We start from the raw sequence: 12,121 nt of genomic DNA on the forward strand, positions 1-12,121 counted from the left end.
TTGAAATCAAATATCTCTCTCATATTTTGCGTAAAAATTCATGTCCTTAAGGTCATCTGCAATCGAGAGAACCAAATATACAGCCTATACTCATTACCATCTTCAACCAAAAGAGGCTAAGACTAGCCAACTCAATAATTTATTAGTTTTAAGTTTATATTTTAAATTTATTAGTTAATTTAATTAAATTACCTTTGGATGTTTTCAAATGGGCTACATTGGCCAGCCTAATGCCCATTTGGCCAAATAATATTTGGTGAGCTCTTTAGAATTATAGCCCAGTCTTCTGTTGGATATGAATTTTTGGGCAAATCATGTCATTTTTTGGCTTTTGAACCTTAAACCCTCTCCATTAGAGATGACCCAACAAGATTGGTTGGAATATGACACCAGACAAGGTACTAGCAAACTTGAGAGAAATTTCAGCGCCGTTATTTTGTATTTACTATTTCACTTAAATTATCATATATGTATTTGTTTTTATTGAAGAATGGTTGAGTCAGGATTGAAGACAACCATTTGTCTATTATATTGTTGGCAAAACTAGGCCTGTTTTTGCTTAATGTAATATATGGAGCTTAGTGTAGGAGAAATTCTAGCAAATGTACGTCTACTGGGAAGCTAAACTTACAATTGAATAGATCCATGAAAATTATGAAAAATTTAGAATGAAACTAGCCGTGGCATGGACTATATGACTAAGGGCTGGTTTGGTATTGCTGTGCTTTGAAAAAAAAACTGCTGTGAGAATAAGCGGCTGTGAAATAAATCAGTAGAGTGTTTGGTAAATTTTTTTGTAAAAGTGCATTTGGAAAAAAAAAAGCAGTTTGATAGTGGGTCTTTTCATTAAAGGAGCATTGTAACTCCGTGTGCTTTGAAAAAAAGCTAGTTTTCCAAAGCTGTAAATAGATGTTTCATCTTTTTCCTTTGATTTCAACTTATTCTCAGAGTAGCTTCCAAAATAAGCCATTTTTTTTAGTTTACCAAACACCTAAAACCCTCATAGCTTTTTTTCATGGGTGCTTTTTTTTTTAAGCACCTCACTCTCAAACCACCCCTAAACACAATCAATACTATAGTACTTGAAAAAATAACATCATACAAAGTCTCTATCTTGTTATACAATGTGATCTAAATAAATTCACTTAAATCTTAAGAACTCAAATTTTAATTGTTAACAGATAAAAATTAAATATTAACAATATATTAATTAAGTACCACGATTATATCGATTAAATGCCGATGACGTAGTAATAATTTGGTCAATTTCGACCACTGAATTTCGAAAAATTATTATCTTCCGATTTCCTAAAATTTAATTTGCTGACAGGCTCCTAACTTTATTGGTAAATCAAGATGCCCCATGAATCTGAGAGTAGGAAGAGACTTGTGACCAACACAAAGCAGTTCTATTCCAATGGAAGGACATGGATCCTCTCCGGATCCAATTATTCTAATCCTAGAGATCAATGAATCTGAATAATTGAAATTTGATCGAACAACTACAAATAAGGATTTCCTCTAAAAATTATAATAACTTTAATCGTTGGATCAAATTTCAATGGTCCGAATTCATTAATCCCTAGGATTAGGACAATTGGATCCGGAGAGAGGATCCACGTCCCCAAGGAAAACATTAACCAGCCTATCACCCACGTGGCACCCAGACAACGACCCTCCACCATCTGTGGAGTCCTTGGTCACATACTTTTGACACGTGTCTCCCCTGCTCTGAGATGCATTTCCTACAACCCTCAACAGCGCAATCAACTCGTAAGATTCTGACACGTCGATTGTTGCAGGATAACCGTTGCACATGACACACGTGATCCGCCCCCACACTGAAATCAAAGAGTAAATAGAGTTGCTGGCAGCCTGGCATCCATTGATTTAGACATTAACAAAACCCCGCGCTCACCCCCCCTCTAAAACCCCGGAAAAAGTGAGTTAGCCACAGCCGGCCGCCACCATGGCCGTACTAAGCCGCCTCCAAGCAGTTGCGTCCCAGATAACGCGCTGCGGTCTCGGGAATTGGAGCGCCGAGCCTACGGATCGGCGGCGGCTCAGCTGCAGTACGACGACGACTATTACTACGACGGTCAGGACGAAGAGGAGGAACGGAGGAAGACGAGTCGGAATAGGATGCTGGGCTCGGACGGGTGGGTCCCGGGAAGAGGTGTGCAGTGGGTGCCGATCGGAGACAGAGGCGCGAAGAAGCACTTTTACGCCGAGAGGCTCTCGAAGCTGCTGGAAGTTCCGAACATTTCTATGGGATCCCTCATCCGCCAGGAGCTCAACCCTCGCTCTTCTCTCTACAAGGAGGTTAAATTCTCCGTTCGAAATCTAAAACTGCAGTCAAAGGAAGAACTGAAGTCTTCCCCTGCCGATGCAGAGCAGGTATGGCCATTGTCCTCTGTTTATATCTGTTTGATGATTTCGACTTTGTTCCGTTTTATATGGTGGTAGTTTATTTCCATTGAAAAATGTTATTAGAAAATCATTGAAAAATGGGTAGTAATCCGTTTCTCTCTTACCTCAGACCAAGTCGCTGGAAGATTACTACAGAAAACAGAACAAACTCATCGATTTTCAGGTCCAAGCCGCACCCGGAGAAACCTGGCAGGGGCTGTGGCTGCGTTACATCTTCAGCATATAAATGCTGTCAATTCTTCCCAGAAGCTCACTGCGTGATTACGCTTCATCTGTATCTTTTTCGTCTTGTTTTCTTCGTATGCATTCCGGGAGTACAAGTATATATTTAAGCTGTGAGAATTAACCTTTAATTTATAACTTTCTTGAAGCAACAGATTTTTTTTTGATGGGCCAGCTGTCTGTCGCCAACGGTCAAAACCGTCTCAACCACCAGAAAAAATAAACGAAAGTAGCAAGCAGCTTCTTCCTTGAATTTATATTCAAGCTCTTTGGTTTGGTGGTGATCTGTTCAGATGACTAAAATTGTTCTCTATATCCAGTAGTGCTCTAAATATTTCATACAAGTATCTAAGCTCGTGGTCAGTCTGATTATTCAATATCTACAAACATATTGATACCAATGCATTATTAATATTTAATACTAACAAACGTATCGATATGTTATTAACTACTCACATGTTATTGATGGAAGATAAAGAGAGCCAAAACGAGAAGGTCCGATTGGAAGGTCATATAGCTTCCCCTACTTCGATTACATAATTCTCGGTCACAAAGTCGATCCCATTCTAGCATTGCCATCATAGAAAGTGACAACGAGGTAGTTTTATTAAAAAGAGAAGGAAAATACAATCTGTCAAAGAGGGTATAAGGTCTAACTTTAATCATGATAACAATCATAACAAACAAAACCTTCAACAAGCAATACAAGATATAACAACGTGACAACATATTATTTGGTGGTCGGACAAGATACGTGATGAAGCCGTCACAACAGGGTTGTCCAAAAAAACTTCAAATGACGAAACTTGTAGCTCTCACAAGTTTCTAACACTCACACAAAAACCCATTACATGTCCAAGCCTTAAGCGTTGGCAACGAAAGAAAATCAAGACAATAACACACGGAACATTTCTGTTAACTTACATCCAAGTTAACATAACTACTTAGGAGGATGATAATACTGATGCATTGTGTATACTGTCTGCAACGTTGTGAGAACCAGCAGAATAAACGCCGCAATCAAAGAAATAATCGCCCACGGTGTATCAAGATACTCGCGCCACAGGTTTCCCATCCACTTGTTCCATTTAGAGTTGTAATAGTCATTCACATCAGCGCAGAGTCCGCTGTAGAAGAATTTGTCGACCGTTGCGTCATTGTACAGCAAGTTGAAGAACTGTGCAGCGTCTTGCGCGCTCAGCCAGTTCCCCAGTATATGTCTTTCACAAAGAAGGTCGATGTCCTTGCTCGAATCAATGAAACTCTCCATCAGGACGGCGTAAGACGTTATCTTGTGGGTGCGTTTGCAGTGGCATTGCTCGAAGGCGATGAGGTTCCTGAAGAGTGGTTCTGTCGTCTCGGCGAATGGTAGTGGTGGAATAGTGAACACCCCGTTTTTGAAATTTATGTTCAGTATGCAATCTCTGGAACCTTTTTGGAATTTAATGCCGGCTTTGGACAGAGTTGTCACGTTTGGAATTGTCTGCTTCTTCTTCTCCTGCTCTTTGGGGGCTTTAAATGGGGCAACGATCACGGCTCTTACGAGATCGAGTATGTGCAGGATTTGGTGAGGGCGTTTCGGGTTTGGAGTACTCTTGTTCGGGATGATGCGTTCGAAGAATCTGAGGACAAGGTGGATGAGGGAGGAGGAGGCATTTTCTTCGCTAGTAAAATTCTTCACGGAAGTTAAATAGTATAACCGCTGGAGAACAAACCATGGAAGCTGATTTTCTAGCAGGATAAGGTCATGGCAAAGATAATCCCGCGTGCAGGACACACTGTAAACAGGGTCGTTCATGTCGTTGTGATCGGGTCCATTTCGAAATAGTTCGATTAGGAAGCATCCGTCGAGTACCATCATGCCAACGAAGTTTATATTGGGATCGAATGGGTCTGCGTAACATTCGCGAGCGCGCTTGTCTAAATCCATGACATCTTTGATCAAGCCTGCCAAAGTTATGTTACCGCGTGAGAGAAGGCGGTGCAAGTACCAGTGCTTCACATTTTCCATGAGTCGGAATTTTTTGCCAGAATCGTCATGGGGGCCACTGTGATAGGGTCCGATTGAGACGATGTCAGGTTTGTATGCTGGCTCTTTTTTGCTCCGTATCTTCTCGGGAACTTTGAAGATGGAGCGGAATGCTGGCATTGGTGAATCACTGAGAAGCCTTCGTTCGATGCTGTTTCTCAATTCATCTACAATACCATCATTGTCTACAACCACTGAAATACTATCATCAACTTCGTTAATTTCTCTCTTACTTTCCATGACTAGATATTTTTAAAAATTCTGAACCAAATTGCAACGAAACAAATTCTGAAGAATTTTTTAAAAAGGATAATACTGAGCGCATTCGCTTAGAAGCAGGTAGCCTTGTATTCCTGATATCACAATTTGACATGAGTGCAGAATGATGGAATAAAATTGGATGGGAAACATGTACCTGAAAATCAAACAAATGCAATCATGCAGGTTGACGTTAATTAGAAAAAGATTCAGCAGATCAAATTGTAAGTCTTCTATAATATGCACTCTAAAAGTACTAACCTTGAAAAGCCATTAATATGCACTCCTATATGGGGTAGGTTTTGTGCTAGAATATTGTGTATGAGAGTGAAGACCTAAGCTTTACATTTATAGGTGAGACTGAGTGAGATTATTAGATTTCTTGCCCATAAAAAATAACCCTAATACATATCTTTAGCATCTCAAGACATCCATAACATCCCATGAATTAAGCATACATACATGTAGAGTATAAGTGATTGTTGATTGCTTAACATTTGTCCATGTTTTTGCACCCCCTTCTAATACAACACAAAACTAGAAAGGTTTTTTTAGCCGAAATGGTTCTTAAGATATGCATAACTCCTCACTTTGGTCCATGAGATTTAAAATCGATAGAAGTGGTCCATCAAATTGTTTACCGTCAATCATTTTGGTTCTTCAATGAAAACTCTCCATTAAAATTGAAAGTATTTTTATCAAATCAACTTATCCACTTGAATTGGTGGTTTTTTTTCTTCAGTTTAATGGAGATTTTTTACAGAAGAACCAAAATGATTGATGGTGGACAATCTGAGGGACCACTTCTATCGATTTGAAATCTCAAAGGCCAAAGTAAGGAGTGACGACAATCTCACGGACCATTTTGACTAAAAAGCCAACTAAAAATAGACTTTCTAAGTATATACATCCATCGAAATTGGAATATGAATAACCATTTATTTCCAATTTTTTGTCCCTCTTCAAAACACTTATATTTTCATATCATTGGATAATCTACTCTATCAATACCATTGAATAATCTAATCTCTGTTACCTTTAGAAATGGGGTAATTCTAAAGAGTCCAAATTTTCAAAGCCAATTTACAAATCAAATGACGTGGTGGTTGATGATTGATTATTACTTTAATCTTGATTAACGTGCTTTTTTTTTTTACAACAAACGATAGTGTGGTAATTCATTAATCAACAAAAACAAATACAAGGGTGTTATTGGGTACATAGCTCCAGTGACCAATAAATTGATCTGGAGTGAATTTGTGCAAACAAACAAATAAGAGTAAACCCTTAGTAGACTACCACAAGCACGAACACACAATCACCAAGCGCACAAGTGCCACTAGTACAAAAATGTCACAATAAATAATAGCCGCAACAGAGCAATACAGGCAGCCACAATGGTCATTGCTGAATAACGAGGCCACATAAAGTCATCGTGATAGAGCGAGACCACATCAAGTCATCGTTGACAAATGAGACTACCTAACACATTGCATAAAGGCGAAGACCAATCTAGCCAAAACAACAGCGCCACCATGGTGCACATAAGGTGAGTGAAAAAAACTACACTACTCTGAGAAGGGATCCGTTAGTCCGCTCATGATCACAGAGGGGGACGAGCCAGTCAAGCCAAGACCACATACAAATTTGCTGGAGTAAGGTACCGGTATCCACACATCTAGCACCAAAAGGGCTAGCTGCAACATGCAGTGGAGCCACTAGGTCCGAGCCGCACAAGCCTAGCCACCAGATTAAGCTGAGCCGCCAGATCTGAGTGCACACGTCAGTTCAACCACCGGAACCAAGTGAGGAAGGGGACACCACCCTGTAAATGAGTTGACGAAGGTGGATCCAACCCACCTGCAACCCGAATCCACCCACACCAAGAAAAGCCACACTGAATCAAAAAAAAAAAATCTTGAAAAAGCAAGACCCAGATCAGGGTACAAGGCATAAATCTGAAGAATGCTGCACACAAAATGGTAGGAGAGAAGCACAAGAGGGGAGATGAGGTAGGTGAAGGCCAGAAATGAGAAGTCAGCATGATGTTGGGGGGAAAGAAGGTCATGTATGGAGAGGGGGAAGAAGGCTGGGATGGGGAAGAGGAAGAGAGAAAAGGCTATGAGGGAAGCTGCCACCGCCTCCCAGCCATAGCCAAAGGCCAGCGACGATGGAGGTAGCCGGCTAGGGTTTTGTTGAGGGAGAGAGCTTTTGGAGAGAGAGGACACCAATTTTAAGAAAAGAAAAAGGAGAATACAAAAAAGTGATTTTTTAACGTGCTTATTTCTATTGGTGACACATCATTTAGTTTGCAAATTTGGTCTAAAAATTTGGTTTCCCTAGCAATACCCTTACAAATGTGATCTTAAATTAAGCACCATCATAATTCGACATGTTAAATCTCTTGGATACTTTAAAGCTCTAAAGTTTCTTTTATCCTACTTCTAATTTAATCATAATTTGCTAACCGTAACAAGCTTTCTCTCCTTTTATCCAACTATAATCCTTTAATCATTACTAAGCCCTACTTCTTTTATTTAAAACCTCCAAATTCTTGGTTTAATTTAAATTCCAATTTGCTCTAAAAAAAATCAACGGTAAACACAATCAACCAAAATAATTCATACAATAATAAGCAAGAACCGACAAGTACATTCTTTCTCCTCAGGAGAATTTCATCATCCGAAGAAGATAATGAGCTCGTTTGGATGTGCTTTTAAAATGACTGAAAGCGCTTTTATTTAAAATGTTTTTAGAACTAATTCTTAGTAAAAATGTAAGTATATTCTGGAAAAGCACTTAAAGTGCTTCCTGGAAGAAGCACATAACTGATGCTTCTTGCAGAAAGCACTTTAGGTGTTTTTGGAACCAAAAAACATTTTCTCTAAACTCGCTTTCAGTCATTTTAAAAGTACATCCAAACGAACCCAATAACGGAAACTAATACCGCTCTTTAAGCGTATGACGATACATGCATGTTTATTATGGTTGTCGTATATCTTTCGTCATATGCATAGGAAAAGTGTAGTGACCTGTGTTCTTTTTCGTTGCAGGAGCAAAGAACAATTCTTACTATTTAAGAATGTATGTTTTTTTTTTTTGAACAAAAGAATGTACTATAATTTTAAAGGAAAACTAATGAAAAGGGCTTGAAAACTTTGAGTTTTAATGATAAGGACAAAATAAAAGGTAAAATGAATAGTACCAGGATTGACTTTTTAGTGTAAAAATGTGGTTTTTCGTTAAAGTGAACAGTACCAGGTGCTTTTCGTTAAAGTTCCCTAATTTTAAAGCACAAATCCAACCACACTAAAAGGTTGGAGTTTGTTTCAATTTTTTCTGGCATTGTAAAGAAGAAGGGTGAGGTTTTGGAATCAAATATATCTTTTGTATTTCTTGCCAAAAAAAAATATTTTTAACAAGAACATAATTTCTTTTCATTGTAGAAGCAAAGAACAATTCTCCCTCTTTAAGAATGTAATTTAATTTTAAAGCAAAACTTCAACCACACTAAAAGGGTGGAGTTTGTTTCAATCATTTTTGACATCAAACAGAAGAAGCGTGAAGTTTTGAAATCAAATATATCTTTCACATTTCAAGCAACAAATTATGTCTTTAACAAAGAACATAATTTGTTCGTTGCAAAAACAAAGAACAATACTCGCTCTTTAAGAATGTAATTTAATTTTAAAGCAAAAAATTCAACCACACTAAAAGGGTGGAGTTTGTTTCAATCTTTTATGGCATCATACAGAAGAAGGGTATAGTTTTGGAATCAAATATATCTTTCACATTTCGCCCAAAAAATTATGTCTTTAACAATTTTTTTGTTGCAGATGCAAACAACAATCCCCCCTCTTTAAGAATGTAATTTAATTTTTAAAGCAAAAATGCAAACACACTAAGGGTGGAGTTTGTTTCAATCTTTTTGGCATCTGTACAGAAGAAAAGTAGAGTTTTGAAATCAGTTATATCTTTCACATTTTGCCCCAAAAAATTATGTCTTTAACAAAGAACGTATTTTTTTTTCGTTACAAGAGCAAATAACAATTCTCACTGTTTAAGAATGTAAGTTAATTTTAAAGCAAAATATTCAACTGCATGAAAAAGCCGGAGTTTGTTTTAATCCTTTATGGCATTGTACATAAATGGGTAGTTTTGAAATCAATTATATCTTTCACATTTTGACCAAAAAATGATGTCTTTAAGAAATAACATAATTTTTTTCGTTGCAGTAGCAAAGAACAGTACTCACTCTTTAAGAAAGTAATTTAATTTTAAAGCAAAAAATTCAACAACACTAAAAGATTGTTTCAATGTTTTATGACATCGAACAAAAGAAGGGTGGAGTTTTGAAATCAAATATATCTTTCACTTTTCATGCAAAAAATAATGTCTTTAACAAAGAAAATAATTTGTTCTTTGCAAAAGCAAGGAACAATACTCACTCTTTAAGAATGTAATTTAATTTTAAAGCAAAAATTCAACCACACTAAAAGGGTCAAGTTTAATCTTTTTCCTGCAACGTACTGAAGAAGGGTGAGGTGTTGAAATCAAATATATATGTCTTTAACTATTTAATTTTTCGTTGTAGAAGCAAAGAACAATTCTCCCTCTTTAAGAATGTACTTTAATTTTTAAAGCAAAATTCAACCACACTAAAGGGGTGGAGATCGTTTCAATCTTTTGTAGCATCATACAAAAGAAGGTTGAAGTTTTGAAATCAACTATATCTTTCACATTTTGCCCACAAAAATATGTCTTTAACAAATAATAACATAATTTTTTCGTTGCAGAGGCAAAGAATAATTCTCACTCATTAAGAATATAATTTAATTCTAAAGCAAAAATTCAACTACACTAAAAGGGTAGAGTTTGTTTCAATCTTTTTGGCATCGAACGGAACAAGGGTGGAGTTTTGGAATCAAATATATGTTTCACATTTCGCCCAAAAAATTATGTCTTTAACTTCAATTGAGTTTCTTTTGCAAGAATTAGGATTTTTCTGGAGTAAAAATATCATCTTTTCCAATTTTGTTGGGAAGAAAATTGAATGCTTTCTCTTATTTTGGTAATTTAGATTGCGAGTGCAGTGAATGAAAGGAAGCTTGTTCCGGACGAAGTGATATTTGCGTTGTTGTCGAAGAGGTCGGAAGAAGGATACTTTCGGGGCGAAAACCGACTCATCCTCGTTGGCATTCCTCGAACAAGAACTCAAGCTGTGAGTTTTAACTTCTATGTGCAATGTGCACAAATAGAACCCATTACGAACTTTTAATTAAATTGAACGCGAGGGAAACTAAACCGTTGCATATTTTAGAAGAATTTTTTAATTTCGGTGGGAAATTTGAATATATTTTGTTTTCATGGAGATTCGAATGCTGTGTGTCTATGGTTGTTTTGTTTGTTACAGGAAATTGTTGACCAAATTGCTGATATGGATTTAGTGGTGAATCTTGAATGTACAAACAGAAGGAAATCATCAAAAATGGGCAGTAATCCGTTTCTTCTTGTCTCAGACCAAGCCGCTGGAAGATTAACAGAACAAACTCATCGATTTTCAGGTCAAAACCTCGCCCGGAGAAACCTGGCATGGACTGTTGGCTGCTTTACATCTTCAGCGTATAAATGCTGTCAAATCTTCCCAGAAGCTCACTGCTTGATTGCGCTTCATCTGCGTCTTTTTTTCTTCGTATGCATTCCGGGAGTACAAGTATATGTATATAAGATGTGAGAATTGCAGAGTTTGGTTGGAGTTCTTGAGCGTTGAATGTTCCTACTTAGTTTTGTTGTGTAAATTAAAGCATTTCTCTACTCGCAACTGGTTTTGTTGTGTTATTATTCGAAATCGAGAAGAAATATCCCCTTCCGTCAGCGTTTTTTTTCATCATTTAACTGGAGTACGTCCTTGGAGCAGTAGGAGCTCACCTAATAATCCACTATCAACCAAATAGGAGTTTACAAAGTGTTGACAAGCTCACAACCCAAATGCCTAATACATCCAATAGCTCTCACACACTAAAGAAATAAATAGAGAATGAAATATTGTGAATAATTTCCTCTCCATACGAAGCTCAAAGTTAATACAACAACAACTACCTTGGTGGATGATTACTAACAAATAGAGCAGCAGCTCTTTCTTGTTTTAGGCTCTCTGCATCTCTCTCTGCTCTCGGCAGCTCTCACTTCTCTCTGTGGTGCTCTCCATTTTCTCTCCAATTGCTCCAAAGGCAACATCACCCTGTTAAGAACCAAAACCCACGGGTGTTGATGGCCAAACAAATAACTTTAGACAAGGTGCCTTTTTTTCTCCAAAACAAGGAAGGGACACAATGATGTTGTCCACTTTTTTTTTTATTTATTTAATCAAAAGGCATTTGCAAGTTGGCCGCTAATTTTGACCACTATCCAACACACAAATAACACCCTTAAACCACTTGAGCTACGACGTTTTACGTTTCTTTTTGTACGCGACAATCAATGATATAATGTTGTGACCAAAATCGGAGAACAGATTTACAAATACCAACGGGGAAGAGAGGCAAATTATATATACTTCTGAATCTTCGACATGTATTTCTATATATTACAGCTACTCGCTATTCATCCAAACTTCCCGAAGGAGTTCGTACCTGACAGAAGTTTGATTGCCATTTCTCTTCGATACCCAGCTGGCTTTGTTGCAACTGGCGAAGACCGGGAAGAATCGATGAAGATTGAGGCCAAGGGTGAATTTAGTTCATCAAGCTCATCATCACTCACTGGTGTATGATTTTCTGAGCACTGAAGACCCGATTCTTCTCAGCTGTGATTGGCTTCCAACCTCTCCAATAATACTCGCAACGGAAGCTGTTGAGGGTGGCAAATAGACTGTACCAGCTCCGGTGCATGGGACGTTTGTGACAGCCTCCTCGTCATTGTCATCATCGTCATTCACATCTTCAAGTGAGTCATCATCGTCTATACCAAATAGGTCAGTTAGCCATCTTGACCTGTTCCCAATCTGATAACCATGACCATAAATGGAGAAAAAAAGTTAGAATTCCTTGCATATAACATAATAGAGATGGAAATTTGAGTGGTACACTAATAATTCTCACTCTTTAAGAATGTAATTTAATTTTAAAGCAAAAATTAAATCACACTAAAAGGGTGGAGTTTGATTCAATCTTAATTTTCTAT

The 12,121-nt window shown here is 37.6% G+C and overlaps 1 protein-coding gene and 1 pseudogene across 1 annotated transcript; one reads left to right on the plus strand and one right to left on the minus strand.

The window, feature by feature from the left end:
• Positions 1-1,969: 1,969 nt before the first annotated feature.
• LOC114826865 (probable adenylate kinase 7, mitochondrial) lies at positions 1,970-10,813 on the plus strand (annotated as a pseudogene).
• Positions 3,363-5,262, minus strand: LOC103421589 (UPF0481 protein At3g47200-like). Its single transcript, XM_029107646.2, has 2 exons — positions 5,201-5,262; positions 3,363-5,096 (listed from the first exon to the last, which is right to left on the minus strand). The coding sequence occupies exon 2, from the start codon at positions 4,919-4,921 to the stop codon at positions 3,593-3,595; it is 1,329 nt and encodes a 442-aa protein (XP_028963479.2). The 5' UTR covers positions 4,922-5,096; positions 5,201-5,262; the 3' UTR covers positions 3,363-3,592.
• Positions 10,814-12,121: the final 1,308 nt, after the last annotated feature.

The sequence above is a fragment of the Malus domestica genome, chromosome 09 (assembly GCF_042453785.1).
Source record: "Malus domestica chromosome 09, GDT2T_hap1".
Taxonomy (NCBI): domain Eukaryota; kingdom Viridiplantae; phylum Streptophyta; class Magnoliopsida; order Rosales; family Rosaceae; genus Malus; species Malus domestica.

Bases quoted from the DNA above. Each gene is read 5' to 3' on its own strand.
- LOC103421589 (XM_029107646.2), bottom strand. From the start codon at position 4,921: ATGGAAAGTAAGAGAGAAATTAACGAAGTTGATGATAGTATTTCAGTG.